At 41.3% G+C, this 12,739-nt stretch overlaps 1 protein-coding gene across 5 annotated transcripts in view; it reads right to left on the bottom strand.

The window, feature by feature from the left end:
• Window positions 1-12,739, bottom strand: part of MACROD2 (mono-ADP ribosylhydrolase 2) — an 848,220-nt gene that overhangs the window by 816,461 nt on the left and 19,020 nt on the right. For all 5 annotated transcript variants that reach the window (XM_088053520.1, XM_088053519.1, XM_088053518.1 and 2 more), the window contains exon 3: window positions 10,846-10,953. In XM_088053520.1, coding sequence (XP_087909646.1) covers window positions 10,846-10,953 — 108 coding nt within the window. The remainder of the gene's footprint in view (window positions 1-10,845; window positions 10,954-12,739) is intronic.

The raw sequence follows: 12,739 nt of genomic DNA, 5'->3' as shown, positions 1-12,739 counted from the left end.
AGATAGAAAAATCACTCTTGGTGGTGAAACAGCCCTAATCTGATCACTCAGCTCTCTGAAATGCTGTGTTTGTTATCTAGTGGGAGAGGGGGGCTATAATTAGTTGAACCATGGACAAAGCAAGAACTGCTGGTTGGCAAAACTCTGCAAAAATTGTCTGGCCTCCAGCACTCAGAGACGCCTTCATCCAAGAAATCATAGAAAACCAAGAAGTAAGCATTTGCCCTGGTCTACCCCTCCCCCAAGGTTGATTTAGTTGTTTTATTTTTTAAGGTAATGGACAACCTAAAATGAAAATTGTTTTAGAACCTAAGAAATAAGCTGTCATTAATAAATTCTCTCCGCTTTTTCTCTCTCTCAACTTCCCTGGGTTGGTGAACTCTGCAGGTAAAATGCACCATTCCTCACTGATTGACTATTTTGAAAATCATTCTAAAATTTGATTTTCATTTCAAAAAGAGTAATGAAATCACTCAGATTTGTAGAAATTCAGAACTAGTCAAGTGGCCTGGACCACATTGGTCAACATAATCCCTTCAAAGCAGACTGAAACTGACAGGATGAGAAAAGAGAGTCCCTCTGGAATAGCCTGTATACCACAAATTCTTAGAAATGTAACAGGAATGGGTTGCCAGTTACTATTATCTGGCATATCAAGTCACAGGGAAGACTTACATCCCTCTATAACCTGGTTTGATAGAGTTGAAAGTAATATTACCTCTTTCTTACATAAAAAGTTATTTCACATGACACAAGAGTACAGTTCCCTTGAAGAAGCAATATGGTTCACACTTTAAATTTAAAAAGCATTTCTAACATGGATTTGCAATGCAAAACATTCTAAATACAAATCAAATATAGCTGACAGAACCATCTTTTTGAGGCAGCCCACAACTAGGCATGCCAGATATTAACTATTTCTATTTATTACTCGACAGAAACCAGCTTTCAAGCATAAAATGAAGGTGCTACTGAGACATATTTAAGTGATTCATGTTGCACACCAGATTAAAGTTACTGCGGCACAGACACACGAGTGATAAAAGAGAGAAGGAGCAATAATCCTAAAAAGTTCTCCAAATCAGTGTTTTTCCCACAAGTTTCAACTACTCAGACACAATAGACAATGAAAGCCCCAGGCTTCAAGGCTTCGCTGGTGAAACCATCTGAGAACAAGGGCCATTACAACATCGCTCCCGTAAGAGCCAAGTCATTTTTTCTTCGTGAGACGGCCGGCCCTCGGGCACAGCTCAGGCGAGAAGCTGCACAGCTCCAAATAGCTCCTCTGCAGCCAGGAGGAACGTGTTAGGGACAGGGTACCCGAGGGCGGAAGGAACAGGACCACCCACGTCTCCTCTTGGCCATTCACACACATTGTGCAAGTGACAATCCAGGCAAGAGATACTAAGCCGAACCTTGAATGTTCCTGTCCCCCTAGAGTGAAGGGAAGAAGTCCGGGAGCAGCAGCAGCTCATCACCCCACTGCTGTGAGGAAAGCACAGGGCCTTGCAGCACCTCCAATACTGTAATTAAAACAATTCCCAAACACATCCAAACAACTCTGAACAACAGTATATCAACATGCAAGTGACTACTCCTTGCACACGATGCAAACACACTTGCCATTGTGCTTGGATTAACAAGCAAATACCGCTTTCACAAGCTTCCACTGACCTTTGATGTATTTAGCTGCCATTACTAATTTTTATGACTGTGACAGCAGGTCACACAAAGGAGTTTGGAGCCCAGATTTTTAAAGCCAAGCTGTACCCTTAAGACTATTTTCCAAGTGAGAGGCATTCTGAATTCCTAAAGAAACTTGTGTTTTTGCAAACAGAAATGTTTTTCTTTTCTCAGAAAATCAGTTGCTAACAGTCATAGGTCAAAACAAAACCCAAACTGCGTTTCACAGTCCATAATTATTTATTTAACAAGTAATGGAAGCTGTATTTCAAGGGACTAACATTTCCAAGACCTGCAGCAAATGGCAAAGCACTAGGCAAACCCTAAATGCTAGCAAAGGGTAGAAGACTCAGCAGCTAAGAGAATTAAGCAATAGCAACTCCTCCTGCCCGAGAAGGCAGGGGAGACAGACAGGGTCAGCCAGCTGCCTGACAGCAGTTTTGAACATCAACTCTGACTACTGCTTTTTTATCCCATTTTCTGCATATAGCAAATTAGATAAGATAAACCTAAAGCTTACTTGCTCCAATCAAAGTAGACCTTCCCCTATTCAATACTTAACTGCATATATTTAACGAGATTACAGTACACGCATAAATGCTAATTCCCATGCTGACCTTACTGTACTACTTACAGTGACTGAGACAGTGTTGATCTGTGCAAACCCAGAACAACTCCATGGCTAGAAACAGAAAAGGGAGGAAAGAACAAACATACATCTGGACAGAGGAGACTGGGGGGCAATATTAACAGTACAAGGATCATCTCAGCCTACCAGCTGACCTCTCACTGAAAATATTTTGTAAGTAGAGAGAGGAGACCTCAAAGCAGTCGTCTCTTTTGTGTCCCAGCATTTGGAAATTGCTTGACTGGTGTGGGCTTTTTAACATGCAAAAGCTTGAAAAAAACCCACAATGCTGCACATCTATCTTGACTGAGAACACACTGGTGCAACTATCGGCTTAAAAAACCCACAATCCTTTAGATAATCCCCCACAAGTCCTGATTAAAAGTGGATTTAATATTATGAAACGATGCATAATTGTTCAAGATGACCTTGAGTAGTTTCTTACACCACTCTGCTCCATCAGCACAGTAAAGATGACAGCTGCACTGTCAAATGTATGATAAGACAGGCTGATAGCAAAGTCTCTCCAAAATATTTTCCTCTATGAAGTAAAACAGATGCTTACAGTTCTTCCAAACCGCGCCTGTCTCCTGTTCTATTTCAAACACACACTGAACACACATAATGAAATGGAGTCGGCATTTAATAAGCACGAGCTGTATTGATGGCCTATCCAACAAGCACGCCTCAAATACACGGGTTTTGTTTCCTCTGCTTAAGTCATCACCGATGTTATGTCCAGGAAAATTAAGGTACGCAGGCCTAAAAGTGGTTATACGATAACAGGGGCACTATTGCCACCTGCTGTCAGAAAGGATTCACAGCATCCCACACCACCTCATGCTTCCCAACTGTGGGAAGTCACAGACTTGTGAAGAAATCCAACTTTGCAGATGTTTTGCTTGTATACTGCTAGTTTTCTCTAGAAAGAGCACACACAAAAAAGGCTCAGGGTAACCATGGCATGAAGGATCAATAATCACATTGGGGTCAGAGATAATAAATGGGTTCAACAACTGATGCACAAAGAAATAAGGAGAACACATTGGTCTAGGTAAAACACTGTCCTGAAAGCATCACCACTGAAAACAGACTTGTAAATAAATCCAGCTACCATAGGCCATCAGGTTAGATAAGGCTACTAAAACAACCACCTTGCCTATTTTATATCAGATTTTCAGAACACAAACTATGTTGAGTCCTGTCAGAGGAGAAAGTTGGCCATTAACTTTGTGTCAGGGTATTTCCTAGAATCACAAAATGGCCCGTTTTGGAAGGAACCATCAAAGATCATCTAGTTCAACCCCTCCTCGCCATGAGCAGGGACATGTTTCATTAACCCAGGCTGCTCAACTTCCCTTCCATCTGACCTTGAACATTTCCAGGGATGGGGCATCCACAACTTTTCTGGGGAAACCCTATTAGATAGTTAGGTATCAGATACTTAAAGATCATACACACTCCTCTCATTCCGCCCAGACTTCTGTGGGAGCACAGAATAACGTGAAAAGTCAAAAAGCATAGTTCTGAACCTCAGCATCTGTGTCTGGTGCCTCAGCCCACGATCTGTTAGTTTAAGGAGCTTTTTGAATGCATTGTTCCAGTGGAAAGTACATTTCCTTCTCTCCTGGCTTTTTTTATGGCTTCTCAGTAAGTCACTGAACACTCACATCCCACTGCTTGAAATCATCCCTTGATTATCATTAAGATGCAGTGCCTGGCCATATGGCAGGTGGAGTGGCAAAGCTCTCCTTGAGTCATGCGAGGTTTAGGCCTCCATTCCACCACCCAAGGCTCTCGGCTCCCTGGCACCACACACAATGTGGCAGGATAACGTCCGGGTGTCTGAGGCACACTTCCACCCAGAAGCCGTCTCCCTTAGCTACATGCGATGGCTGTGAGCACACTGGTGGAATACTGGTAAGAAAACATTCCACCACAATTCATTTCCCCTTCCAGATCACCCCAGAACAAGGAACAAAGTACTTCCCTGACACATGTCTGCAGCACTGCCAAACCTTTCTTTTTTTAATGCTTAAGTCTGGAGTTATGCTGATTATATCTGAGATCTTTCCAATCTGCCATTGCAACCATCCTTTCTGCAGGGCAATTCTGAGTGAGCCTCCTCCGACACAAGCCTTGGCTGCGTGGTTACACCAAATGGTGTTTGACTGAGGCAGCAGCTACAGTTCACCACCTAAATTAAACCACACCTCCAGCAGTACTTGCCTTCCATTTCATTCTCTTGAACACTGTCACTATACACAGACTTTTCATCCAATACGAATATTACACTACAGGGAGGAACAGCATTGAAATGAAATTAGACCAAAAGCAGAGGGCAAGTTTAACCACATTTACTGCTCACCAGCCAGGCTTAAAGCATTTTCCACAGAAAGCAGTAATAAACTCACTCACAGATGTCACAATTGAGCATGACCGATTCCCTCAACTATTAACATTGACTTTCCTGATGAGTAAGTGAGGACTATATATAAATTAGTCTGGGGTTTTACACACAAGAGTAATTGTACCAACTGTAAATTAACTTGAGAAACCTTTGATTAACACCACAGTTTGCTCACAGTAAAGATGAAAACCAAATTAACAACAATCGGTTAGCGATATTGGTTCTATTCCTAGAGGAAATTACAACAGTGAAAGTTACATAGGCAGATGCCAGATGCCTCCATGCAAGATATTTCAATACAAGTTTTCCATTTTCCTATCTGTACACTGGAGATAAAACATGTCAAGTATGTTTACAAACCATTCCAGCAGACAGCAAACTCACTAAGAAGCTCCCAGTATAATCAACCACTTACGTTTAGCTCAACTGAAAAAAATAATGAAAATAAAAACCCCACAAAAATCAATACTAATAAATGTAAAAATCCCATGTTGAAATGCTATAAGCAACTTAAGGGCAGATTTTACATTTTGTTTCTTCCATATTCAATACAAGGAACACTTGAGTTAAGGGACTTATTTTCATAGCAAATTATTGAAGAAGAATTTCAAATGAGCTCCAGAGTAAGAATTACTGGTCACTGTAAAATAAAAAGGGGGAGAATAAGTATACACACAATACCAGATCAGGCTCCGTGACTGACTCAAATACCTTCATAATATTCCGACAAGCCACTTCTGAAGTAATTTCTACTTCAGAAGTTACAAGATGAAAATTCTGTGTGATAAATTAAGTTGCCAAATGAAATGGATTAGCAATCAGTGAAATTGCCTGATGTCAGATCTGTTCCAGATTAGAATCCATCCTTTTTCCCCACCTGTTCATTAAGCACCAAGTTCAAGGCAACTGCAGTGACTGATTGCACATTAACGAGCTGTTTGTGTGGAAAGACAGAGTCTAGTCCCTATCTATACTTACACACTTGTATAAGCGTAATTCACTGATAATATATTCAGCTCCCAGTATCAATACATAGCTCTTCTACTTTGATGTGCAATTTTGAGCTTGAGAAAAAAAGGGACACTTCATTAAGTCAAACAGCCATATTCAAGGTCAAGGCCAGGAAATGATGAATCTGGAAGAAAATATGTTGCTATCTCCAGATAAAAAAAAAGCTGGATACAGAAATGGCTGGGACACAGGAGTACTGAAACATGGTTGTGAAGCCAGAAGCCTGAGGGAAGAAAGGCATATTTCACTACAAAAGGTGAGATTCAATATTAAATTATCTATTTCATCCTATAAATTGATTAATGCCAAGGCTCCAGTGAAAATCAGTCCTGCAACAAGCAAAGCAAACACAGGGTATTTAAAACTGAAGATTTCTCAGTTCCACATAACATTCAGTACCAGGACAGGGAGGTACAGCAGGACAAGCATTCCAAACTCCTAATTTTATTTTTTTTTTAAACTCAGCTGTAATTCTCTCTCTGGAAACAACTCTGCCTCTTAAAGCAACCAGGAGACAGTCATCTCCATGCACCTTCTCTCAGCTGGCCCTGCACACTGCACCAAGGAAGCTGAAGAACCTGCACCTGCCAAACCAGCATTCCCAGCTGAGGCAACTCACTGCACGCAGGTAGGTGGTTTCCTGTAGAGGAAACCTCTTCTTGAGCTCAGAAACTGAATTCCAGCATCAGGGGTTAGTAAAAACAGGACATAAGGAGTTGTTTACTTATGTTAGTCACCAACTCTTTTCTCTCTTTATCAGAGGAAGATTTTATATCATGTTTGTTTTCTCACAAAGATATTAATTTTAAAAATTGAGTTCCTTCCCTAAATTTTTGCGTATTAGAAATTATTCCAGCAGTCAAATACAGTTTAAAGGGAGACACCTAGTTGCTATAACCGTAGCAACTCTCTAATTGCAAACTTAGACACAACAGTACACACTAACAGTACCAGAAATACCTAACTGAACAGACATGAACATCTTCCTTTTTCCTGAAGATTAAAGTTTTCTGTTCTCAGTACCACACTCTGTTCTCATACCATACTTGGTACTGATACCAAGAATATTATTCAAAGATAAGAAGAAATATTATCTCTTCTAATGTTCTGCAAGTCTTCATCCTCCTCCTCCCTACCAGATAAAAATGAGAATTCTTTTTTCCCTTGACATAATGGTTTCCCCTTGTTCTTCCTTCTAGTAAAAACTCCCTCAGAAGCATATTAGTACATGCCTCCTTATCTTATAACTGGACAGTAAGATTTATTAACAGGTAGGAAGAGCACGAACATCTGAGGTCAGTAGTGATGAAGTGCTGCTTTAGGTGCATGAGGTACACAGACATCCCCACCACACCCACTCCCAAAATGCCACTCCTGTACCTACTTCAGACAGTTACTGCACATCACATAGACAGCAACACAAATTTCCTTATTAAAAACAGGAAATGTAGTCCTTTACTGCCTAGTTGATACTATAAATATGGAAGAAATTGTTTTTCAAACCTTACTCAGGCTTCTACTGCTTATTTCTGTATTTGGAATTGCCAGAGGGATTAAGTGGCCCCTCTGTCCCCTCCCTAGACAGAGACACACCGCACCCCCTCCAAGCTCTGTTCTGATGATTTATTCAGATGTTGGCTAATTGTGGTTATCTGGCTTCCAAGTGCTTGAAGCACTTTTGGCATCAGGATGAAGTGACATCCAGGAGCATTTAATCTGTTAAAAAGGCCAGTCAGCACAGATTAATGCAGTAAGCACATGCCTCAAGGAGAGCCTGTTTACATTCTTAGTGTAGTAACAAAGCGCAGAGAAGGATATAGCAGTAAAAGTAAGATTTTCATACAAGTCTTACCTGAATCCTTTAAAAAAATGTGTGAAAGAAACGGCATAACAGAACACCTTAAGCAAAATATCAAGTTAAAATGATACCTGTCTGCAATGCAATCAGTAGTAAGGAAGTTTTAGGAAACCATTGTGTAAGGAAAAGACATTTTACAGGGGTAGGTAATTGACATCAATTTTAGCAAAATGGCACATCAGCTACTTTTTTCAGCTCCTTTCTCTCTCACGATGCATCTCAGATCCTCACTCTAGTTTTGAATGGTTTTGAAGAGGCTGTTTTGATGTGGTTCTTTTGACAATGAGCAAAGACACAAACTATATGTAAAGTATTTTTGGAAAGTAAGCAACATTCAGTCTGTCTGCTAAAAGTCTAGGACAAAAAGGGATCCTTTTGCAGCAGTGTTCATCTGTGATACCCTGATATTTAGCTACAGAAGATTACCATTTATATTAATTTATATCTCATTTCCTCCTTACATATTTGAGAGTACACATTTTATTTTAACAATATGTCTGTGTCCAAATCTGGAGACAATCTAAAACACCTGGAACCCCTCCACAGCCCCAGAATTTGCCAGACCATTCCCTTTACTTCAACCATATTTAGTTCTTCACATAAGTCAATGCAAATGTTCAACTTGTATCTTACTGTGGCTTTAACTTGGATAGAACTTGCTGTATTTTAAACTATTTATTACAGGAGACAGTTAATGGAGTATCTAAATTCAGAGAGAAAGCCTCTCGAGGGTCTCTTCCTCCCTTCCTAACCCAGGGCTTGCAACAGATAGGAGGGAGTCAATCATTAACGTCTGGGGTAGTCAAAAGACATTAAGTATAAAAAGAACTTGCACAAATTTACCTCCAAAAAGCTTATCTTCTGTTCCATATTCAACAGGCTGCATTTTATTCAACTTACACACAGAAATTGGTACAGTGGCTCAGTACCTGAAAGCCTCAGGTCTTTGAGGTTCAGACAACTTCAGTTGCAGAAGAAAAAACAGCTCTTTGCAAAAGCATTATATGGTGCAGAAACATGCGTTTAGATACTCAGAGACACTACAATTTCACTCAAACTGTTGGATTTAAAAAGAATCTCAGCACAGATGTTTTGCATAAATAACATGAATCTTGAATCAAAACACCTTCCTCATGTACCTTTCCAGCCATCCTCCACAGTTTGAAAGGTTAACAGAGAAAAAGTAACACTAAAACCATGAGCAAATCAAAGGCTTAATTACTGCACTGACATATAGAGAGCATATGGTTTTTCCAAAGTAACTGTAGGTTAGCATTTTATTCTAAACTTATTAATACCTCATAATAGTTAACATATTATGTCCTTTAAGAACTACAGAAGGTTACAAAAGAGTTAGAAGAATGTTAAAAATCCACCTGTACTAATTCCCTGGCCCTAGGACTGCTGTTTTGTGTCAGTCTGAAACACCAAAGTATCAATGCATAAACATGTTCCTTTCAGCAGACAGCTTTGCCAACATCTAATCTGAATCTCCCTTTAAGCCAGTAACTTTTGGCAAAAGCTTTCTAGATACTTTCAGAGTGTTATGTCCCTCTTTAGGACTTTCAGCCTCAGTCTGTTTTGAGTGGTCCTTAAACCTTTTCTCAAAATTGCATATCAACACATGTCGATTTTATTTTTCTCCTCAGAGAGATGCACTTCTCACCAGGATGGCAGGCAGATAATAAGTTTATAGGCAGATAATATAATTTGCAGTATGGGATATAGGTTTTTTGGACCTTTCAGGAAAATTAAAGGGGGATTTAAATTAAGAAAAGTGAAGTATTCCTATTCTAAAACTAATCCGTAACTAGTTCCAGCCTGTAATTCAAGGGAGACCTGTGAACAAAGAGAAGCTAAATATAAATGGAGAGAAGTATGCTAATATTGACTTACTGGAAAGCAATAAAGTAAGGAAGTCAGCAAAAGCAGTACTGGAAAAATCATCTTAAAAAAATAATGAGGAAAAATATTAAAATATTAAAACTTCATAGGCCTTGTCAACACAGTGAGGAGAGGATCATGTTACATGGATGCTACTGTACTGCTTGTTATTTAGGAAGGCTTTTGTGCATCAGTAAACTAGAAGATTAATTAAATTTTTTTGTCTGGGAATACCAGGCTTAGTACTTGGAATGCAAAAATGGATTTTGAAAGGGCTGTGGATTTCATCTGCACTTCACAAAACCCATTTGCAGATGTCCACCAGTAAAGTGATATGTCACACAATCAAACAGTCCAAGAGAGTCTGTTCACTAGCCTCTACACTGTGTGAGCAAACATTCCTGTGCTCTTTACAGACATAAGAAGCAGTAGCTCCACACGGCATTTTCCTCTGATAAGCAAACACATCAATTCTGGCCATTACAACCCTTTTACAACCTCTGAACTTTATTCCATCACAGAGAAGATGCCACAGCACATTTCCTTCCAAGAAATGAATACCACCAAAATGATTTCTTGAAAATTAATCAGTTAATCAATGCCACTCAAATACTAGGAGGGAAAAAATTTCAGCCTCAGGACACACAAACCACACACTCTTTTTGGAGTGGAGAGTGCAGGCAAGATTTTGCTATGGGCATGTGCACAGGGGTAAACTTTCCCATTGTTTTTTTGCCAAAACACTGAATTACTAATACACTAATTAAGTAATTAATTGCACAGGCATTTCCCTCTTGTTGTCACAAGATGTACACACAGTTCTTCACCTTCGCTGCACACATAGGGACACGATCACTGAGCAAAAGAGATACTAAAACACATAAAACTCTGTAGATCATGGCCAAAGACTTGAAAAATACAATCTCCCAACAAGAAAGCAAATATGAAAACCACATAAACCAAATTCTGTTTTCCTATCCCCTTGTTGTTGAAGTTCTCACATTACCTAGCCCACTAGTGGCTTGATTTATAAAAGCAGACTGGAATGTACTGTATTAGCTTAGTAACAAAAATGAGCCTTCTACAATGCAAAGTGTGAAGTCTCAGCTAACCAAGCTCAGCCAAAACATGGACATAAGATCATTACTTTTTTCATGGCAACCATGCTATTAAAGTTTCACAATAAACTCTGCCACAGTAAATGCACACAGGATGAACAGATACAATATGAAGGCACTGGGGGAAAAGCCATTTTTCAACTGATTTCCACAGGATGCACCAGTTCTAGGCAAGTTTTCGGAGTTCACACTTGTACCATGGAGCTATAAAGAATTTTCAAGGCATAGCTACATAAAATATTTAACCACCTACCAGCATTAACGATGGCATCAACCTCAAGCAGTGTAATGTCACCTCTATAGAGAGAAACTTTCTCGCTCAGACTTTTCTTCCCTTGCAGATCTTCTTTAGTGTTTTCACCTACAAAACAAGAAAGCAGAAAGACCAGGCTATAAGTGTGGATCCGAGGTAATCATTTACAAGCCCTGAACAGGCAGCAATCCGGTGACACTACTGCTGTCAGACTGCAGCATCTTTCAGTTTCACCTCGAGAGGGCACCGGTAACCCACAGAGACACCAGCACTGTCCTAACATCAAACTGCTTCCTTGTTACTTGTTCCCAAACAGAAGCTAGGAGGAATCACTGAATCCTTATCTACATACCATTTGGTTACCAAACTGTAGAAATATACATATTTTTGGAGTGAGATCCACGAAGTAATTTTATTTGGTAATCACAAGAGTGTAAATTGCAAAAACAAACTGAGAAATTAAGATTACCCTCCTAACCAGAGTAATAATTTCTGCAATCCAGAACTATACCAAGTGAGTACAAAAATACACAAAGCACACCATTTGTCAACAGCCCCAGAATTCAGAGACCAACTTCTGAAGACATGTAGCCAGACAAGCCTGAAAAAAAATCCATGCAAATTTTAAACTTGGAACTTTGTCACCTTAAATTGCTCAACTAGGAGGAGACAGGTGGTGAAGACAACATACACTAGCTTGCAACAGATTTGTTACTAAATAATGTTACCATAGGTCCCATATTCCTGTAAACACTTGAGATTTTGCATCACCAAATCATTTATATCCAATTCAGTCTACAGAACTTCACAGTTCCCTCAAACCCTTGCACATATTACCCAAAGCTCCACCAAGTTAGACACTGCACATCAGCAGAAATGAACTGAGGAGAGAAGATTATTAATTAACTTTTACTATTACTTTTTTTAAATTCTTTCCAACACAAGTCTCAAGAAGCTTCATCTATTGGTCAGAAATAGAACTCATTTGCTGAGGTAACAAGTGTGAATCAATTTCATATCATCAAAACAAGTGAAGGTGAATCAATTTCAAATCTTCAAAAGAAGTAAAGTTTGTAGATAAGCAAAAAGAGTCTTCAATATTTAGTGAGAAAGTAGAAGCAGCCCAAACAAATTTGTCCTCCATTTCCATCAACTCAAGAATACCAACTCGGACATGCCAGCAGTTCCTGGCTGAGCACTGGGGAGCACATCCCCAAGCTCCTGAGGCCTGTCCCACAGTGGCACGACAGAGCAGCAGGCTGAGACAGCTGCACACTCAGATGCTCAGGCCTGGCCTTGCCTTGACATTCCCAGCCTCTGGCTGCCCGGCAACAGCCCTGTGACATCGCAGCTGATGCCAGCACCTTGCACAGAGCCCGTGGGCACTGCCCGGCTCAGCTCGGGCTCAGGGCGAGAGGTCACAGCTCCTCGGGCAGCCCCGCCATGCTCCGCCCGGGGCTCTCCCTGCTCCTGGGGCTCTGCGTGGCCTGGCTGCTGCCCAGCACGCTCAGAGCTCGCAGCGGTCCCGCCAGGAGCACGGCCCGGCTGCCCGTGCCAGCCCAGGCCGCGCGGCAGCCGGGCACCGGCACGGGCTGTGCCAGCCTGTGGCCCGTGCAGATGCGCTGCTGTGCCGTCCTAGCCCTGTCCCTGCTGCTCGCCGCGCTCTGCCTTGGCTGCAGCCTCCGGACAAAGGCCCAGAGGCAGCTGAGAGAGGTGAGGGATGGCGACCAGGCAGCTGGGATGGTGCCGGGGGGCCGGGAGCGGCAGCGCGTCTGGCGAGGAGAGCCAGCCCCTGGGGAAAGCCGGGGCAGGCACCGAGGCTCCTCTGCCTCTTCCCAGCCCCGTGCCCGAGCCCAAAGGCAGAGGTGGGGCTCAGCCCCCGTGCTCCCAGGAG

This window comes from Pseudopodoces humilis, chromosome 3 (assembly GCF_049639895.1).
Source record: "Pseudopodoces humilis isolate 2021_Gansu_Grassland_sample_001 chromosome 3, ASM4963989v1, whole genome shotgun sequence".
Lineage (NCBI taxonomy): Eukaryota > Metazoa > Chordata > Aves > Passeriformes > Paridae > Pseudopodoces > Pseudopodoces humilis.
Note: the sequence above shows the minus strand (reverse complement) of the source record. Positions and strands in the feature narration are given on the sequence as shown.